This window comes from Cotesia glomerata, linkage group LG2 (genome assembly GCF_020080835.1).
Source record: "Cotesia glomerata isolate CgM1 linkage group LG2, MPM_Cglom_v2.3, whole genome shotgun sequence".
NCBI lineage: Eukaryota > Metazoa > Arthropoda > Insecta > Hymenoptera > Braconidae > Cotesia > Cotesia glomerata.
In genome coordinates this window covers 27,003,609-27,024,205 of record NC_058159.1, presented here as the reverse complement: position 1 = coordinate 27,024,205, position 20,597 = coordinate 27,003,609, and the positions used below count along the sequence as shown (strand labels likewise).

General features: G+C 29.0%; 1 protein-coding gene across 1 annotated transcript in view; it reads right to left on the bottom strand.

Moving 5' to 3' along the window:
• Positions 1-20,597, bottom strand: part of LOC123259813 (inactive tyrosine-protein kinase 7-like) — a 48,012-nt gene that overhangs the window by 9,388 nt on the left and 18,027 nt on the right. Inside the window, exon 3 of the mRNA XM_044720528.1 lies at positions 640-763. Coding sequence (XP_044576463.1) covers positions 640-763 — 124 coding nt within the window. The remainder of the gene's footprint in view (positions 1-639; positions 764-20,597) is intronic.

Sequence of the window (20,597 nt, the reverse complement as noted above, 5' to 3'; positions counted from 1 at the left end):
GCGCAAAAAATTTTTTTTTTATCTTGAATCAAGTGAAATAATTTTTTATCTAAGACTAAAAATCATTTAATACAATTAACAGAAAAGAGTTTAACATAATACAAATTCTAAAAGTTTAACAGTAAATTATTTGAGTAAATATTTACTTGTAAAAAAATTTTTAGCCTTGTATCAAAAATTTACAGAGTAAAATTCTTCTGGAGAATTTTCTGAGCATTCAAAAATTTTATTTAATTCATTCAAGAGCTAATTTTGTAAATCAATTTAAACTGAAAATATCTTGAAGCACAAGAGAAGTATGTTTTTGAATTTAGTGCTTTTTTCAGTGTAGAAAAACAATAAAATAAACAATGAAAATGATTAATTAGAGGAGAGAATAAGTGAAAATCAGTAAATGTAAAGTTATATATCAGACACGGCTCGTCATGTTTCCCTGCTCACTTGAGGCTCAGCTTCAGCTTCAACTCGAGTTTCTATTCAAGTTCTATACACTCGCGCTGTTTTATTCATTAGAGACTCAAGTAGGGTGGTACGATAATTAGCGAACAAGTGACAGTACCAAAACGTGACGTGTCTTGTCAAGTGTCTGTTTATTGCTACATACATACTACATACTTCTATATATACGTAAATACTAACTTAAACCACTCGTATCTCATTTCACCGGAGCCATCCACGTGGCACCGTAATTCCACCTCACCACCAGGACGCACTGGAGAAGGAAACTTTGGCAATTCCAGAACTACCCGCGACTCGCTTATCCCTGAAACATTAAATTTCATTCATTTCATTAATTATTTATTTTATTTCTCATTAACTTTTAATTAACACAATTAGCTGATTAAATTTATTTATTTAACGTAGATCTGCAATTACTTTCCGAAAGTTAAATGTATTTTTATTTTAATTAATTAATTTAAAAAATTAACGAACAAATCAAATTATAAAGTAGAAAATAATTTTTAATTAAAAAATAAAAAAGAATTAATTTTATTGTAAAAAAAGCGTTTGGTATTTTTTAAGAATTTTTTTTCTAAAGCTTTATTCTTAAAAAAATTCAATAAAATATTTATAATTATTTTATCAAGCACCAGACTCTTATTTAAATAAAAAATGAATTTTTTGGTTTGAAAATTATTTAATACTTTTTATTTTATTTTTCTATTAAAGAAGTCCTTTCGCTCTAGTTGAGTCACAACCACTGTAGTAGTCAATATTCGATAAATTAAAATAAAAAACCCATAAAAATTCCTAAAATTAAAAAATAAATAGTATATGAGGAATTAATCGTTGAAATTTTGAACATTAAAAAAAATGGTCAAATACAAAAATTAATTTGACTCTTGTAAATCAGCTGTTAGTAACCTGTCCGCGATTTGGCAACGCTATATATCGGTTGTTTACATTTTCATTTGCACAATATAACTTTAACCATGTTTAAGTTTTTGCATTTAGTGTAAATAAATAAATTAATTAAAAATGTTTAGTCATAAAACCATAACATTCTAATGTCTCATGGCAAAAATGCTAGTATTTTTTAATTATTGTTTTATTTTTCAATTATGAAATATGAAAATTTGTTAACAATAAATTAATTAATAAGTATGTATGAAAAACATAAGTGCGTTAAAGTTTAGTTTGAATTTATTGAATGGTCTGAAGCTCGCGCGCTACGCAACGTTGCCAAATGTTCTGACGCCATTTAAATGTAGGTTACTCAAAAATTTTCTGTGATTTTATAATTTTAATTTCTCCATAAATTTCACGGCAACCTATATATTTTATTGCAAAAAATCAAATCTGAATATTTCGAAAACCTTATTTTGAGTTTTTTTTCACCCCATCTAATTGGTGGTTAATGCCAAAATTCGAGAAAGTTTTTAAGGTCTGACTTTCTCGTAAGACTCGGAAAAAATACTAACATTTTTAGAAATTTTTTTTTTTTAAATTTGCAACGTGAAGAATAAATTAAACTTCACTAGTAGATAAATAAGGACTTTAACTATTAGATAAAACTTAATTTTATGCATAATCTAATATTTTTCATTTAACATTGATGGCGAAAGGACCTCCTTAAAGATGTAATTCATTAAAATTATTATTATTATTGATTTAAAACTCCTCGGAATAAAAACAATGTAAAACAAATTAATAAATTCTGGAGAGTTTTTCTCTCATAGAATTCTTTAAACCCAGAATTTCATTAAGCGGATTGGATATTGATTTAAAGGAGAGTAAAAAGGCAGTATCTAATGTCAGAGCCCTTTGGTCGTTTAAAATTAATCGAATCGTTTCTACAAAAAGGAAGATAATAAATAGAACGACAAAGATAGATTGGAGTTAAAGAAAGAAGAAGAAACGAATAAAATAAGGAGAAAAAGGGATGCAGAAGTAGAAGTAGAAATAGAAATATAAAAAAAAAGGGAATGGAAAGATCTTGAGACGACGTGAGTGCACTCGGTATACAGACAGAGTAGCGCAGAACGTCAGGACAATCGATGCGAGCTTTTTTGGGAGAATAAAATTAACCCTCTTCTCTTTTATAATGTTTGGTTTAATTTTAGTTTTTCGTCTTTTTTGTTATGACTCGTGAGTTTTGTCGCAAAGTTCAGTCGGAAAGAGAGAGAGAAAAGAGACGATGGTAGTTTTTGCGAGTCGGATTAAGCCCGAAGGCTGTGTAAATAGAATTGCGCTACGATTGGTCGGTGATGTTCTGATGTAGATGTCGACGTGGGTACACGACATAAAGAGAGAATGCAGGAGGACAAGAGAGGAGAATAACATACGGGATACGGGATACGGGGGTTGCTTCTCAGTTGATAGTGTGTGGTGTGTAATGGTAATGGGGGAGTGATGAGGATGAGTCAAAAGCAATTTACGAGTATCGAATACACATTTGCGGCTTCATCGATATGTATCACATTATAGATGTCAACTTGTTTTACAAGTTTATAATGATAACAACATAAAGCCCGTCAATATTCTCAGTTCTTAGTTTCATGGGGTTGAAATAAAATACTAATCTTTACTATTCTAAATAGTAACAAGCTTCATTTTTTATTCAATCTTAAATTAATATTTTACTATTTTTATGGTAAAATAATTAATGTTACATTTAACCGAGCAAAGAGTAAATATTTACTGTAATAAATAGGAATTAGAGATACTCGTGGAAAAATTTTTATTTAGGCCGTATATTCCCTGATTTAATCTGGTCATATTAGGCCATATCAGCCTGTGAAAAAATTTTCTAATATGGCCTGAAATAAAAAATTTTATTACGTATGGCCAAATATATGTCGTAGTATATCCATATTTTTGGTATATCCATATATGCCCTTAAATGTAAATTGGCCATATCACTACATATATGGCAAAATATGGCCATATTTTTTGTATGACCATATATGCCCTCAAATGTAAATTGGCCAATTCACTAAATATATGGCTTTATGGGGCAAATATGTCCAAATTTTTTTGTATGACCATATATGTCGTTAAATGTAAATTGGCCATATCACTACATATATGGCTTTATATGGCAAAACATGGCCATGTTTTTGTATGATCATTTATGTACTTAAATGTAAAATGGCCATATCACTACATATATGGCATTATATGGCAAAACATGGCCATAGTTTTTGTATCATAGATATCCTTAAATGTAAATTTGCCATATCGCTACATATATGACAAAATATGGCCATATTTTTTGTATGACCATATATATCCTTAAATGTAAATTTGCCATATCACTACATATATGGCAAAATATAGCCATATTTTTTGTATGACCATATATGCCCTCAAATGTAAATTGGCCATATCATTACATATATGGCTTTATATGGCCATATTTTTGTATGACCATATGTGTTCTTAAGTATAAATTGGCCATATTACTACATATATGGCTTTACATCGCAAATATGGCCATATTTTTTGTATGACCATAAATGTCGTTAAATGTAAATTGGCCATATCACTACATATATGGCTTTATATAGCAAAACATGGCCATAGTTTTTGTATGACCACATATGTCCTTAAATGTAAATTTGCTATATCACTACATGTATGGCAAAATATGGCCATATTTTTGTATGACCATATGTATCCTTAAATATAAATTGTCCATATCACTACATATATGGCTTTATATGGCAAATATGGCCATTTTTTTATGGCCATAAATGTCCTTAAATGTAAATTGGCCATATCGCTAAATATATGGCTTCATATGGTAAAATATGGCCATATTTGGATTAATATATTTTGATGTGACTGAATGTGTCCTGATTTGTCCTTATATGATCTTATTTAAAAATTATGTAGATCAAGACACATCAGGTTTTATATGGCAATATTAAAAAATTATTTATATGCATATCAGGCCATATTAGAAGATTCTTTCACGGGACACCTATTTTTTTGTGTGAATAAAAAAAATAATAAAATAAAAATCAATAGAACAGAAGAGGATTAAAATTAAGACCTAAATTAATTGATAGGCTATTAAGTTCAGGAAATAAAAAATAAAAATAAACACAAAGTATAAATACAAGCTCGTTAGGAATCGTCACATTTTTCTTAAGGTCTCTTAACTTGCCTTAAGCTCGCCCAGTAAAATTTTCACTCAACTCAAGTCGGTATTAGTATCTGGCTCGGTACAACTTGAGAGCGACTCTTGACTCTTTTAATTTTTGAGCCTGCTGCCGCGATCTTGGACTCGCTCTCAGCCTAGCCGGTTAGGTCTTTTTTTACTCTTTAGCTCTTCAGTACTCGGAAAAGCGTGTTTAAACGCACAAACGAAGCGAGAGATCAAAGGTCCCGCCACACGACCAGAGACTCGAGGGCGCAACGTTTATTATTATCATTCGCCCTCTCTCAAGTTCCCTTTGCCCGAACCGTCCATAAGGAATTAACGTTTGTTTAAACAAACGGCTAAGCGGTAGTCTGCTACCACCCTGTTAAATAGATAAGTTAAACACCTTTTTTACAACTATTTTACATCCACTATTTTTACATCTCCTTTATCCTTCTGTTACTTTTTTCATTTATTTATACTTTAATCTCTAACTCCAACTGACAATGTCCTGTATGTCTATTTATTTTTACTTGTTTGACAATTTTTATAATTTTTTTTTTTGTAATTTGTTTTTTATTTTTATTGCTCAAGAAATTGCTCATTTGCCATTTTTAAGAGCTACTATACTTAACGCAAAAAACCTCTGAAGTTTTGAGGGATCGCGAAAGCGGTACGAAGGGCTATAGTAAACACAAAAAAACGACCTACGGAATCTGAAGGGATCGTTGAGGGGCTGTGTAATTGACAACTTATTTTTTTGATTAATTTCATTTTTTAAAGATTGTTATGGACTCAGATATTTCGTAAAAATTTAATATATTTTTTTATAATTTTATAAATTATTATCTATATTATTAAGAGAATAAGAAAAATTTTGTGTCCAGGATAGTCATATGATAAAATCAGTTTTTTAGTGAAATTTAGTGTCATTACAAAAGTCTTGACTTGAATTTGTGCCTTTTCAAGGTTTCATTCTCACAGATAGTCAATTTATGATGATAATTATTTAAGCTGCATTCGAAAATCCTCTATCTTTAGATACATAATTAAGAAATTACCTTGTATCTTGTGAACTATTGACATTTTTAAAGATATAAGCTCATCCTGATGTTACACTCATCAAGACCTTTCATTTGAGTACCCACATCAATTTTTCATATATTTATATATATTATATATATGTATATATGAAAAATATATCAAAATGCATATCGGTACTCAAATGAAAGCTCTTGATGAGTGTAACATCGGGATGAGCTTATATCTTTGAAAACTTTAATATTTAAGAAAGTATAGTGCAATTTAACATAATTAAAAAATGACCTTGTGTCTTGTCCACTATTGACGTTATTAAAGATATAAGCTCATCCCGATGTTACACTCATCAAGACCTTTCATTTGAGTACCCATATCAATTTTTCATATATTTTATATATTTATATATATGTATGTATATATGAAAAATATATCAAAATGCATGTGGGTATTCAAATGAAAGCTCATCATGAATGAAACATCGGAATGAGCTTATAATTTTAAAAATGTCAATAGTTAAGAAATTACAGTGTGATTTAACATAATTCAGAAATGACCTTATATCATGTGAACTATTGACATTTTTAAAGATACTAGAATTTAATTTGCGCGCGCAAGCGCGCGCCTCATATTTATTATCATGTTATATTTATGTGTAGTTTATGTATATTATATTCACTTTTGACCAATCAGAATGAGAATAAATATTTTCAACCAATCACATCACGAATAAATTGGTTTCACATACATTTTATCTCAATTTTATTATGGGATAAGCTAATCCCGATGTTACACTCATCAAGAGCTTTCATTTAAGTACCCACATCAATTTTTCATATATTTTATATATATGTAAGGTAAAAGCCCTAATATATGATCATGTACCAGTATATGATCACTCAATGTATTTGTATACCTATATTTGTGAATATAGATATACAAATACATGGAGTGATCATATACTGGTACGTGATCATCTATTGGGGCTTTTACCTTATATATGAAAAATATATCAAAATGCATGTGGGTATTCAAATGAAAGCTATTGATGAGTGTAACATCGAGATGAGCTTATATCTTTAAAAAAGTCAGTATTTAAGAAAGTACAGTGCAATTTAACAAAAGTCATTATTTAATAAAGCAAAATTTTATTTATTTATAGTTCACAACTCACGGAAGTCACATATGACTGCAAAATTGCTAGTTATTATTATTATTATTATAATTATTATTATTATAGAAAAATTTTTTGTTATAATAGTATAAAAAAATATTTACAAATGAACTCATAAATAAAAATTATAATATAATTCCAAGATAAAAATGAGTTAATTAACCAACTTGATAATAAAATTCAAAAAGTACCCAAGAACCTAATAAAATAATAGTAATTGAAATGAAAATAAAATTCTTCGAGTGCAGTAATGAACTTCAGTCCATTGCGGCCGATAAAATTAATAAAAGAAACAATAAAAAATAACAGCGAATGTCGACGAGTAGCTTTTACTACACAGCAACCAGCAACAAATGGGTATATAAAAAATAAACAGAGGTAATTTATCCGAAATAATTTACCAGGACTCTTCTCTGGTGGTTTTGTTTCAAACTTTTTGTTCGCCAACAAAAACGTTTACCTTTAAATGGATAAAACCAACTCTTATGCACTCTGTTAGTTGTTTGCTTTAATAAACAAGCCCCGCAATACTTTTCATTCACTAATGTAATGTAAGATTTTTATTTTCCTGTCCTCTGCTATTTCTCTTATGCTGCTCGAATCCAAACAAAGAATTACCAAATACAAAAGTCAAATAAAAACAATAATCCCGTATATTGTATAGAAAAGACTCGACTAAAAAGAAAAATATTTATTATTCTAAAGAAATATTTTGATGAAAAGACAAAGTTGGAACGCAATCATCACGCGTTCTCGCTTCGCGACGAATAATCGTCCCGCTAAAATTCAAACCCTTACAAAATACAAATATCTCATCTAAGGCCAAAGTTTGCATTTCTTTTTTTTTTTTCGTTTTACTTCTCATTGTATCCCAACTTTTCCCTGTTCTTGTTATTCCGATCCATGCACATACACATAAATTACATCCATATATGCAACGCTTGGAGATGTACAAGCGCCTAAATAACAAGCGTTCTCCTCAGAAAAAAAAAAAAAAAAAAATTCAAGTCGCGGATCTTCAGTCGCGAATAGTTCAGACCGCCACGATGTTAGCTGACTTTCATTTTCGGCACTTGTTCTTTCAAGCTCCTGCTCTATTCTGCACCACTCGTTCATTCGTTTCCGCTCTCGTTTACGATCGGCCGACTATGACGTTCATCTGTGTACATTTGCTTCTTTATTTGTTTTTTTGGTATTCTTCACCCCTTACCAAAAATAAAAAAAAAAAAAAAGAGTTTACTCATCTCCACACACCGTATGTATATATTTAGTTTCTTGATTTTTTCTTCACCCTCTATTCTATCAATCTTGTATCTATACTCTTTATTTTCCTTTTTTTAATACTTTTCGCGAAATATTCCGTCGTGAAATGAAACGCCGGCACTCGAGGCGATTTCATCGAAATTAAACGTAGCGGCGCGGTGTACAAAAGGAAATTAAACTTGTCAGTCTTTGTTATTAATTAAATTTTTTTTGTATGTTTATTTTTTTGTTTGGACAAATGATTTCTAATGACTTTAATTTTTTATTTTTATTAGATAAAAAAAAATATGTTTTAAATTTACTTATCAGGTTTTTTTATGACAAATTTAAATTTAAATAAATAATTTATTTTTGATAATTAGTTGAAAATTTAAACAGAAAAATTAATAATTAATTAATTTTTTACAAACTATTTTTTACGTTGCTTTAAAAATTTTCATTGAAGTCATTTTTAAAAAATAACAATGAAAAAAAGTTTTATTAACTATTTTAAGTAATTAAATAAAATAAATTCAACGTTACAATTTTTAAATTACACAGTAAAAAAGTTTGCGTCAAAAAATTTTGTGTTAAAAATTTTTATGTTAAATATTTAAACACTTTTTTGTGTTGATTAAACAAATAAATGTTGAATTTACACATAAAAGTGTTAAATATTTAACACTAAGTTTTTTGACGCAAAATTTTTAACTGTTTAATTTATTTACATAAAAAAAAATCAATTTCCTATTTTTTTTGTATATGGGTGATTCTCTGCAAGGACGTCTTAAATCTGTACAAAATTGTCCGACCGAATTATTTTTGATTTTATTAGAAAAAAAATTAACAAGGGCTATAAAAATATCAGCTTAATGATAATAAATAAACAGCCAAATTAATTTTTGTTTTTTCGATATTTGTGTGTCTTTTGCCATATAACATGACAAGGAACTGTTTGCCAGGGGACTGTTTTTTTTATCAAATTGAGAAAAATCAAGCAAACTATTTCAATGCATTCAACTTTTAAAGTCCTCAATGAATGTTTGCATTAATTAGAATAATATTAAGACTTATGAATCCAATTTTATAAATAAATTATAAATAAAAATAGTTGCCAAGGGACTGAGTTTTGAAGTGGCCCAGACACATATTTTCAGCACAAACGGTGTTTTGACACTAAATAAAATGGCGATAAAGCGCTAACAGCCCTATGGTTATTAACTTAAGGCTAGTTAGATCCTTATAAACCTTACAAAAGATAAAATAACACGCTGGATTTTTTTTTTGCTTTGAACTTCTGGCAGGGGACTGTTCTTAAAATGCCTGGGACAAACTTTGGTTTAATGGATTTAATGAAACAAATTAATATTCTGTACTTTTTATTGAAGAAGATTGTTAGTTGACTAATTAGGTTTATAAACATTATAGACCAAATTATATATTGTGGACGAATAACTTAAAATTTAATCTTAAAGTTTTAATTTTGGGAATGGGACAGCACAGGGGGACTGTTATTTCGGTGGTTTACGAATTTATATAAAAAAATCCAAAATTTATTTCATTTTAGTTTTCAATGCTCCAAATAGAAATGTTTCTTTACTTTTGTAAAAATTGTTTTTTAGTAACAAAATAACAATTTTTCCAATAAAAAAATGCCTGGGACAGCGAAAAACATCCTTACAGAGAATCACCCATATAACTTTCAATTTACTATTTCTTCAGATCAAAGGATAACTTTCTGAAATAGAGTCAGACAATTTGCTAATTACGTCGAAATTTATCAAGAAATCTAATTAATTGTATCCCAATTCAACTAATTCTGTTCAATCTAAACACAAAAAAAAGTAAACTGTAATAAATAACAGTCACCTGCTAAAAATTACCATTTCAAACAGTAAAATCGTGATTTTACTATTCACTTTATAATATTTACAATTTAAACATTACAATTTACTCTTTACATGGAAGAAAATACTTTTTATTTTATTATACAATTTACTCTTTACACGGAAGAAAATACTATTTCAAACAGTAATATTCGCTATGTAAATGTCTAAAATGTTAAAGTATAATAATTAAGAATTCAGACTTTGATAATTATCATTTCGTACCTAAAAAATGATCTTGATATGTAAAAAGTATAAAATAAAATTAGTAAATTTCTAATACAAGCAACGTCAATACTTACAAAGTAAAATGGTAAATTTTAAACGCAACGCTAAAAATCAAACTGTAATTATTGACTTGCTTGGACTAGTAAAATGTATATTTTAAAAGTATAATTTTTACTGTTTCAAATATTAAATTCTCCCAGAGTGAGACCCCCTTCTCTTTCATCTGAGTTCCCCTTCTCCTCATAATATCGACTATATATTGAAATGGTAATTTTTACTGTTTGAAACTGTAATTTTTTAAGATGAAAGAGTCGTTATTTACTATAGTGACAGATACTAATCACTTATTTTGGATATTAAATTATAAATTGTGGCTTTTATACTTTCTACACTAAGTTCTGTAATATTTATATTTTTGCCACCCCGATGTCCACTTTACTGTTTGAAACTATAAAAATTAACCGGAATCCGAGTGACTATTACAGTTTACTTTTTTCCGTGTTGCTATCCCATAATTAAAATTTCGACTCCAAAAAATCCTCAGTACAAAATGTGTCTTATCCTTCGGTCACAAATGAATACCATGAATAAGACATAATGACTGAAAAGTACTAAGGTGTAGTAAAGTAACGATTTCTAAAAATAAAAAAGAAGGTGAAAAATTGTAATGTAAAGCAAATAAAAGACATGACATCTTGTATTACTCTCGCGATCTGATCCGTGATCCGTATACTGCAACATTAACCATCTTCTTCTATTATCTCTCCATCACTCTCAAACATTACTCTTATTTTCTATACCATACTCTTATATCTCGACGTCTCGACGCTCGTGAGTCGTGAGTGTCCTGATAAGAGCCAGGGGAGTCTGCTCAAGGCTGCTATATATAATATATACGGTGTTACTCACATGCACACCTTCGTTATTATATATTAGTTATAGCTCCATATATATGTGAGTGTGTGTCATATTCAGGTTCACTCACACTTCATACAATATATAATATAAAAAATCTCCAGAGTATATTTGTGTGTGTAAGAAAAAAATGTGAAACTTTACTTAGGTACTTTACTAGTCTACTCTCCTCGTAGTAGTTTTACTTGGCTTGTACCCACCAACCCACCAATGGAGGAAATCGCTGGTACATATATATATATAGGGGAAATAAAACGAGAGATCCCAGGAACTCTCGTCTACGTCGTTGTCGTTGCCGACTCTGCTCTCAACTCTGTTGGCTCTTTCTCTTTCTCTTTCTCTTTCTCTGGTTTCACTGTGCTAGCAGTAGAGGTAGTGGTAGTACAGTACTGTCGGGGGTTGTGCGAGCCGTTGCCATGGCGACGAGCTTTGGGGTAAAGGGAGAAAAAGAGAGAGACTATTGCGAGAATGAGAATGCCCGACTGAAAGAGAGACTCCGGGACTCGGTCGATGCGAACACACCATAAACTTTTATGGCTCTCGAAACTACGGGCCAGACGTGGTGTGTATGCATGATGTATGCATTCGTGTGTGTACGTGAGTTCGTTTTCCGATACCCGCAGCTCCCAAAATTCTAATATTATATAATATTGTATTGTATGGTATTTTATTGTCTTTGTTTTTATTTTTTTTTTTTTGAGATTAGTTATGGTTGGACGAAGCTTTATTTGCTATTTTCTTGGAGAAAAATGTTATTATATGTGGATCCTGTCCATCCGGCGACACTTGGGATTTTTGCGGTTTGTTGAGAAAAATTTTTTGGTAAATTGGTGATTTAATCACTGCTAGGTGGTTATTGGAAGAAGAAGTCAATGGTTTATTTTTTATTTTTATTGGATTCTTTACTGTCTAGACTCATTTTTATACTGAAAAATTTTATTATATTTTTTTGGAATCATAAAAAAAATATAAATCATTATTATTGTTATTTTAAAAAAAATTTATAATACTAATAGAAATTTATAATCTATATTATTAAGAGAATAAGCAAAATTTTGTCACCAGTGTATTTATATGATTAAATGGATTTTTATGATTCAATTTGGTATCGTTGGAAAAGTTTTGACTTGAACTTGTGCCTTTTCAAGGTTTCATAGCATTCTTACCAATAGCCAATTTATGATGATAAGTATTTAGGCTGTTTTCGAAAATGCTCTATTTCTAGATGCATAATTAAGAAATGACCTTGTATCTTGTGAAGTATTGACATTTTTAAAGATATAAGCTCATCCCGATGTTACACTCAGCAAGAGCTTTCATTTGAGTACCCACATCAATTTTCCATATATTTTATATGTTTATATATATATGTATGTATGAAAAATATATCAAAATGCATGTGGGTACTCAAATGAAAGCTCTTGATGAGGAGAACATCATGATGAGCTTATATTTTTAAAAATGTCAATAATTAAGAACTGACTTTGCTATCTTGTCAACTAATGATATTTTTGAAGATATAAGCTCATCCCGATGTTACACTCATCAAGACCTTTCATTTGAATACCCACATCAATTTTTCATATTTTTAATATATATTATATATATGTACATGTGAAAAATATATCAAAATGCATGTGGGTACTCAAATGAAAGCTCTTGATGAGAGTAACGTCGGGATGAGCTTATATCTTTAAAAACGTCAATAGTTAAAAAAGTACAGTGCAATTTAACAAAACTCATTATTTAATAAAGTAAAATTTTATTTATTTATAGTTCACAACTCACGGCAGTCACATAGTGACTGCAAAGTTGCTTAATATAAATAATCTAAATTATTTTAATAAAGTTTCCCCAGCATTAAAGTCTAGATTTTATCGAAAAATTTCACGAGTTCAATCCACTCAAACTATTTCAAACTACCATACAATAATCAGTAGAACATTCAGTACCAGAATAAGTTCCATCGCTTTTTTAACATCGATTAATTAAAAAACAATCATTCTGAATAAATTGCCGTCTGAGTTTTCCTCGAGTCCAATAATTATAAAATGAAACAATTAAAATAATTACACTTACATCACAGAAAAAAAAATAAAAATTCTGTTTTCCTTCCTACCTCCTCTTATATAGAGATCGAGAGATAGAAAAATGTGATTAATTATAATTATAATTAAAAGTTGAGGGAAATAATGAAGGATTTTCAATTGAAAAATTATTCAACACGGATAATGAGGCAATGAGGCCTTTAGAAATTTGTATTAGAGAAAATGAATAAAAATAAAAAGCATAATAGTTGTGGTATATATCCATAATATAAAAATGTATGAATATGATGTATGCATAATGTATAATATATGTGAAAGAGCACTAGGCATCGAAGTGAATAATAATAATTCCCCCTGTAGTCTTGCTAACTCTTTCTTGACTCTACTCGTTTATTTAGTGCTTTTTTTTTGTTTTCTGGGAGTCTGGATTTTTGTTAGCGAAAGCACTATCTCATATCTCACGGGCCGGCGCTATCGCGCGTGTATAATATAATGCAGATCGACGGAGAGAATAAGAGTAAGCGAGTGAGTGAGCGAGTAGGTAAAAGGGAAATGCTGTTGCTGTAGGTGGCGATACAGAGAAATAATTAAAATACAACCGTAATAAAAATAAAATTTTTTTAGTGTTTCAGTTAGTGGAGTTGCGTTGTAGGTACAATTCGTAGATAGGGCGTTCGTACAAACCAACGAGCATTTCCAATTAAAATAATTGCAATTTTAATGGCCAGTACTGACTACTGACTGCTCTACACACTAATTCTGAGTACTTTTACTAAAAATCCACGAGATTCGATCATTTGCTCCTCATAACTCCACTTTTCTGAATACAAACTCATTTTTTTTTTTTTTTTTTTTTTTTTTTTACTATCGTTTCAATTCATTAATTGATTATTAAATCTTGTTTTTGCTTTCGGCAATTAATTTTACTAGATAATTTAATTTACTGAGTTAGTTTGCTAGAAATCGGACACTAGGTTCGATATTTTTTTGCATGCCTCAAAAAAGCTGACCATGATGTTTCAAAATTTTTTACCAAATAAATTATTGTATGAAAATGTTTTAATCTTGAAATTTAAAAAAAAAAATGAATGCACTTTTTAAAATAATTTTTAAATTAAAAAAAATTACATATTAAGATGAAAAAAAAATTTTTTATATAAAAAAATTTTCTACCAAATAATTTATTGTAAAAAAATATTTTCATTTTGAAATTTTTAAAAAACAATGAATGCACTTTTTAAAATAATTTTTTAATTAAAAAAAATTACATATTAAGGTAAAAAAAAAATTTTTTTTTATAAATTTTTTTTTTTGCTCGACGGGCAGAAAGCGTCAACTTTCGGCCCGCTGCGTTAAACGAAAGTGCCGCTTCCTGCCTTCGCCGAGCAAAAAAATAGTATACACTCCACGGGAAGTAAATAAGAAAGCCTCAGATCACATGTTTGTCAACCTCGGCTTCGCCTCGGCCGACAATTACATGTGATCTGAGACATTTCTTACTTTACTTCCCTAGGTGTGTAATATACTATATATAAAAAAATTTTCTACGAAATAATTTATTGTAAAAAAATGTTTTCATTCTGAAATTAAAAAAAAATGAATGTGCTTTTTAAAATAATTTTTTAATTAAAAAAAATTACTTATTAAGATAAAAAAAATTTTTTTTATATAAAAAAATTTTCTACCAGATAATTTATTGTAAAAAAATGTTTTTATTTTGAAATTTTTAAAAAACAATGAATGCTCTTTTTAAAATAATATTTTAATTAAAAAAAAAAAATGACATAATAAGGTAAAAAAAAATTTTTCTTACATAAATAACGTCACTAGAATTGATCTCTGATATAGCTAGTGCAATTTTCGATATAAAGCAAAAGTTTAATCGACTGAATAAATAACAAGTAACAAATATTGCGATAATCGATATCGAGTTACACAAATATTTGTATAATTAGATGAAAGAAAACGTGGATGTATGTGAACGACCGCATGTGTAAAACACCGCTGATAGGCATGTGATGTATTGACAAAGTGATATTATACATCGGCATCCAATCCCGGCTCTAGATGTATATCTCTAGATTTATGTATGTATGTTTGTATGATTTATAGGAGATTTGTGAAAAAAAAAAAACAGAATTTCAGTGTGTAGTATGCAGCTTTGTGAGAGGGCTTCAGTCATCTCCGTAAGAGTCATTCACTGTCTAAATGAACATGACAATTTATGTGATATATTTTGATTGATTTATTTGTATACAGGGGAGATTGCGGCGCGATGAGACGCCAGCAAATAGTCGAGGAAAAATGAAAATAAATATTCGGCTTCCTGAGGAAAAATATTATTTTCAAAAATCGGGAAGTTGTTACCAAATTTCCTGATGGAATTTTTTGCCATTATATATTTTTTTTACAAATGTATTTAAATTAAAACCAAATATTTGCTCTGAAAATATATTTAAGGAAGTTCGAGCGTAACTAATGAGTCAAAATAATGTTAAAATTTTTTTTTAATCCACAGATTCAGTAGAATCTGGCGCCAAGTTCCGTTCAAATCTGCTGTAAACGGAGCGCCAGACTACCGACTGTGTTTACTGTAAGCAGAACGGTATTTTGAGGTTGTAAAATTTTATTTAATTCTACGGTACTTTTTTTTCCTAAATTGTATATTATAACAGTAATTCATACTTTATTTGACTGTTATTAATTAATTATATTCACTTATAACAATTAATCTACTTGAAATTATTAAATTTAATCAGCACAAACTATAGCAACGCAAAAATTTCGATCCTGACTTTTTTTTCGATGGGCAAAGTGATCTGCCACAGACTAAATAATTCGAGAATGCATAGTAATCCTTCATTAGATGGGAAACTACAGTTAAAAATAGATATTTCACAGCTTGCATCTACACCCGCCAGGGTGCACTGGAATTATTTTTACATAAACTGTAGTTTCAAGGGGATAGTTTGCTATAAAAAATGCAACCAACGCGAGATTTGATTAAGTTGGTACCAATTGTAAATTTTTATTATAATTACAAAAAATACTAAAATCCGAACAAAAACAGTTTCACTGTAAAAAAAATCGCGCCAAGTCCACGTTCATAAGACTATTAAGAAAAAAAAATTTGTTTTTTTCTTTACAAAAATATATAAAATAAAAAATTAAAAATCCAAGTAACCGATATGATTGTTTATGATTTTCGGAAATTAAAAAAAATTTTGTTATAAATTTAAAAATTAAGAAAAAAATTTTGGAACGTACTTGGTGTGCGTCATTGTGTATTTCAAGTTTTTTAAATTTTGCAACCGCGCACACTAAATACGTTCCAAACTTTTTTTTTAATTTTTAAATTTGTAACAAAATTTTTTTTAATTTCTGAAAATCATAAACAATCATATCGGTTACTTGGATTTTTTAATTTTTTTATTTTATATATTTTTGTAAAGAAAAAAACAAATTTTTTTTTCTTAATAGTCTTATGAACGTGGACTTGGCGCGATTTTTTTTACAGTGAAACTGTTTTTGTTCGGATTTTAGTTTCCCCAATAATCGTCAAAATTCTTTATTTTAATTTAAAATAATTTAAACAATTTAATAATTGATGATTTTTACTTATTTAATAAAGTAAAGTAATGAAATAACTTGGGTATTTACTACTTGCCGGAATAAATAAACAGATTTGGCAATAGAGCGCTTGATTATACCCATAACTGAGACGTGGATAAGTGTGTGAGTTAAAAATTTCTCTTTCTGTACACGGAGAAAATTTTATAGTAGAATTCATTATCTAGTTATGTTAAAATGTATTAACTGAATACGATAGTAGTAAATATTATTTAAATAATTAAGTAAACCATCTGAATTGTAGTATTTACAATCCTGATGGTAACTACTACTAGTATGATGGTAATCAGTAATAATAACTGTTATTATTTTAATTAGTTACTACTATTATCAAAATCGTAATTCCTAATATAACCTGATGGTTGTAGTTACCATCAGTAATAATAATAACTACTATCTAAGCTAGTAAAAAATATTAAAAAAATTAAGAATTTGCGTTATCGTGGATTCATTTATTTTAAAAAAAAAATTTGAAATTTTCAAAAAAAAAATTTCAAGGGAATTTAAAATATTTTAATATTTCAAAGGAAAAAATGTACATTAGTTAAAATATGGATCTAAATAAAGGATTTAATTAAGTAAATTTATATTATTTTTTCTTTCAGAATTTTTACAATCTGAGATGGTTACAGTTACCATCTTCGATTGTAACAGTTATAATTTATAATAATTACAATTATTATTTTTGATAGTAATCGTTACCATTATTAATAGTAACTATTACAATTGTAAATGATACCACCTATTATTTTGTTACTAATTAATTTTATTATCATTTTAGATAGTAGGAGTTACTATTTTTGTATAGCAGGTAGTATAATTAATTTTTCTCCGTGTAGCTATATTTCTATCCTTTTCTTTTTTCTCAGCTGTTGACGCGATGTTGTTAAATCTTTATTCGAATAAATGGCTGACGATAAACGAGTTACAAACATAAAATTTGACTTTAAATATTTCAAAAATTATATCGGTAATGTATTATTATTAAATTGTTTTTATATTTTGCAATAATCCAAGTTTCTTGTGTATAGTTTTTTATCCGTTAAAGTTGGGAGGTTAATATTGAAAAAAATAATTAAAGTCTCGACAAAAGTTTGTCCGCCATAAGAGCCCGTGTATAAGGAGATAAAACATGTGATTGTTAAATTTTAATATCAAAGTAACTAAACGGTGAATCTTTTTTAAATTTTGGGATTAGATAAATGACGTATTTATTTATAAGTATACTCAATTTCAAAGCTCAAAGTTGGAAATTATTTTTTACATTAGATTCGCTCGAACCTCCTTAATAAGAACATATGTTAAACAAGAATATCTTTCTCCCTTACATTAGGCAGTTACCAAAGTTTAAAATTGAGCAAAAAATAATTACGTGCTCTATTGGGAACTGCATACATATTTTTATTTTACACACATGTGTGCTTGGTATTCAACACAAATTGTAATGTCCCCTTCGAAATTCGCTCGGATCGAATATAAACGCGGGGCACGTTTGCAATATATAGTTTTATCTCTTTCTTGGGTCTCGAGCTGTGAGAAGCTCGAGAATTAGATAATTCGAGGGAGAAAGCGCCGGTAGAATAAAACAGAGAGAATAAGCAAACTAAACATAGCAGGGCTTTACTTGGCGCTACGCTACGCTGGCAAACTGGTAAACTGGCTGGTGTGCTTTTATAATACATATACGAGTAGTGTAGAATCGCTGACCGACTGCCTGGGACTCTCACACCCCAATAGTTTATGTTTGTACAGATACGGCCTATGTAGAGCCTTATTTGATGTATCATCGCCCTATCAAACACAAGCACGAGCTTAAGCTAAGGACGCTCGATAAAATCAAAATTATTCGCGGACGCGTGGCTATGCTTTTTTAATTCAATTTTTTTCTTTGTGCTTTTTAACCGAGGGGTTGATAATTATCAACATGCTCCTTTTGGTAAATTTTTAATCAACTGCTGTTTAAATGTTTCTTTTTTTTTCAAGCTAATTTTCGAATATCAAAGGAAGCATATTAAAAAAAAAATTGTGAAATTTTGTCGGAAAATCTTTAATATGCTCATAAGTATATTAAAAAATTAAAAATAAAATTATATCGTTTATTTTTTAGCGATTGAATTAAATTAAATTTAATTTTAATTAAAAAAAAATTTTTTTTTTAACTATTATTTGCCTCTGATAAATTTGAATTTCAAATAAATATACACTGAAAAAGTAAATTAATAAATTGAATCAAGAGAAAAAATTTTTAACCAAGAAAATTTACTTAAACCAAAAAAAATTTCTTAATTTTTAGAATTTTTCTACTCAAATAAAGACGATAAATTTTTTTTTGTGTATAAATATATAATCTTAAATTTTAAATCCATTAAATGTAAAAAATTTTTCTACTCAGGATAATCTAAATTTATTATCTTAATTCATAAGTGAAAATTTTTCGATATCAGATGGCAGGATCACTTAAGAGCGTAAGTACTCTGTTTAAAAATGAAAGTGTTTGATACTCGGACAAAGTGATTAAGAGCGTGAAAAATAATGCATTTATTCAGAGTGAGTACACATTTTTATCTCAAGTAATCCACAAGATTAAAGAGACCGCCGCGAGGCCCTGTAGTCAGCAACTTTTTCTAGTCTTTGTAACACAGAGTATCAAGTACCAAGTGTGTAACAGTAATCACGCCCCCAAATGATCGACAAGTAGAGAATTTTCTCTAATTTTTCTCCAACAATTTTTTTTAGTCCGAAAAAGAAAGAATAAAATAATTTTATTTTTCGCCTTTTTTGATTCGCATCCTCAAAAAAAGAATTTGAAACAAAAGACATGTTTCTTAACTTGAAAGATAAAACTCGTTCTTGTATTATAAATAAGAGCCTTTAGTCGCGAAAAAAGTAAAAAAGTATAGATGATAAAAAAGGCGGTATTTATTTTCTGGCTTTTTAAAACACAGAACTTAAACGATTAATTTTTTTCTCACTCGCTAATAGCTCGCCTTGAGAACCTTCAAAGACAATGACAATGACAATGACACTAAAAGATATCCTCATTGTTGGGAGGTGTGATACGCGATATATAATATAACATAATATAACACTAGATGCTAAATACTAAAATCCAAAGATAAGAGACGAGCAGACAAGACATCAATGGAAATATGAGCCGAGTAATTTAACCGCTTTTATTTCGCGTTATCCTCGTTTGTAGACGGTAAATCGAGACACTCATTTATAGTCTGCACAGCAACTCAAAATCTCGTCCATAATATAACTAGGGATGCGATTTTAATTATTCGGTACCTACGTACTACATTTGGGGTTGGGTCCGCACCAACCTACAGTACATGGCACCACTGTATCAATGTAACAGTCAATGTTACACATCATATCATATATATATATATATATATATATATATATATATATATATATATATATATATATATATATAAATATATGAGCATACAGAGGATGAAGTGAAGCCTCTGCGTCTTGTATGGGTATAATACATCCTTGTACATTACACAGTGGGTAGCACGTAGAATATAGAATCCATCCCTTGCCCTTTCTATTCGTCCTTGTCTTTTCAGCAGCTTTCACGCTCAACAACTTCCTCTCTATTGTTGGTATACATCCGACATACATGTATGTTCATATGTGAGGAATAAACAGACGCATGCGTGTACCAGTAATGACGAGCAGAGGACAAGGACCGCGAACCTCTTCTATAGAAAAAACTTTATTTATTACAGATATATATTGTATATTGGGCAGGTCTGCCGATATCGGGGAGGATTTTTTCGGCGAAAGCTGTTAGTCGGGTTTTTTACCGCCGAGAGAAAATTAAAGAAATAAAT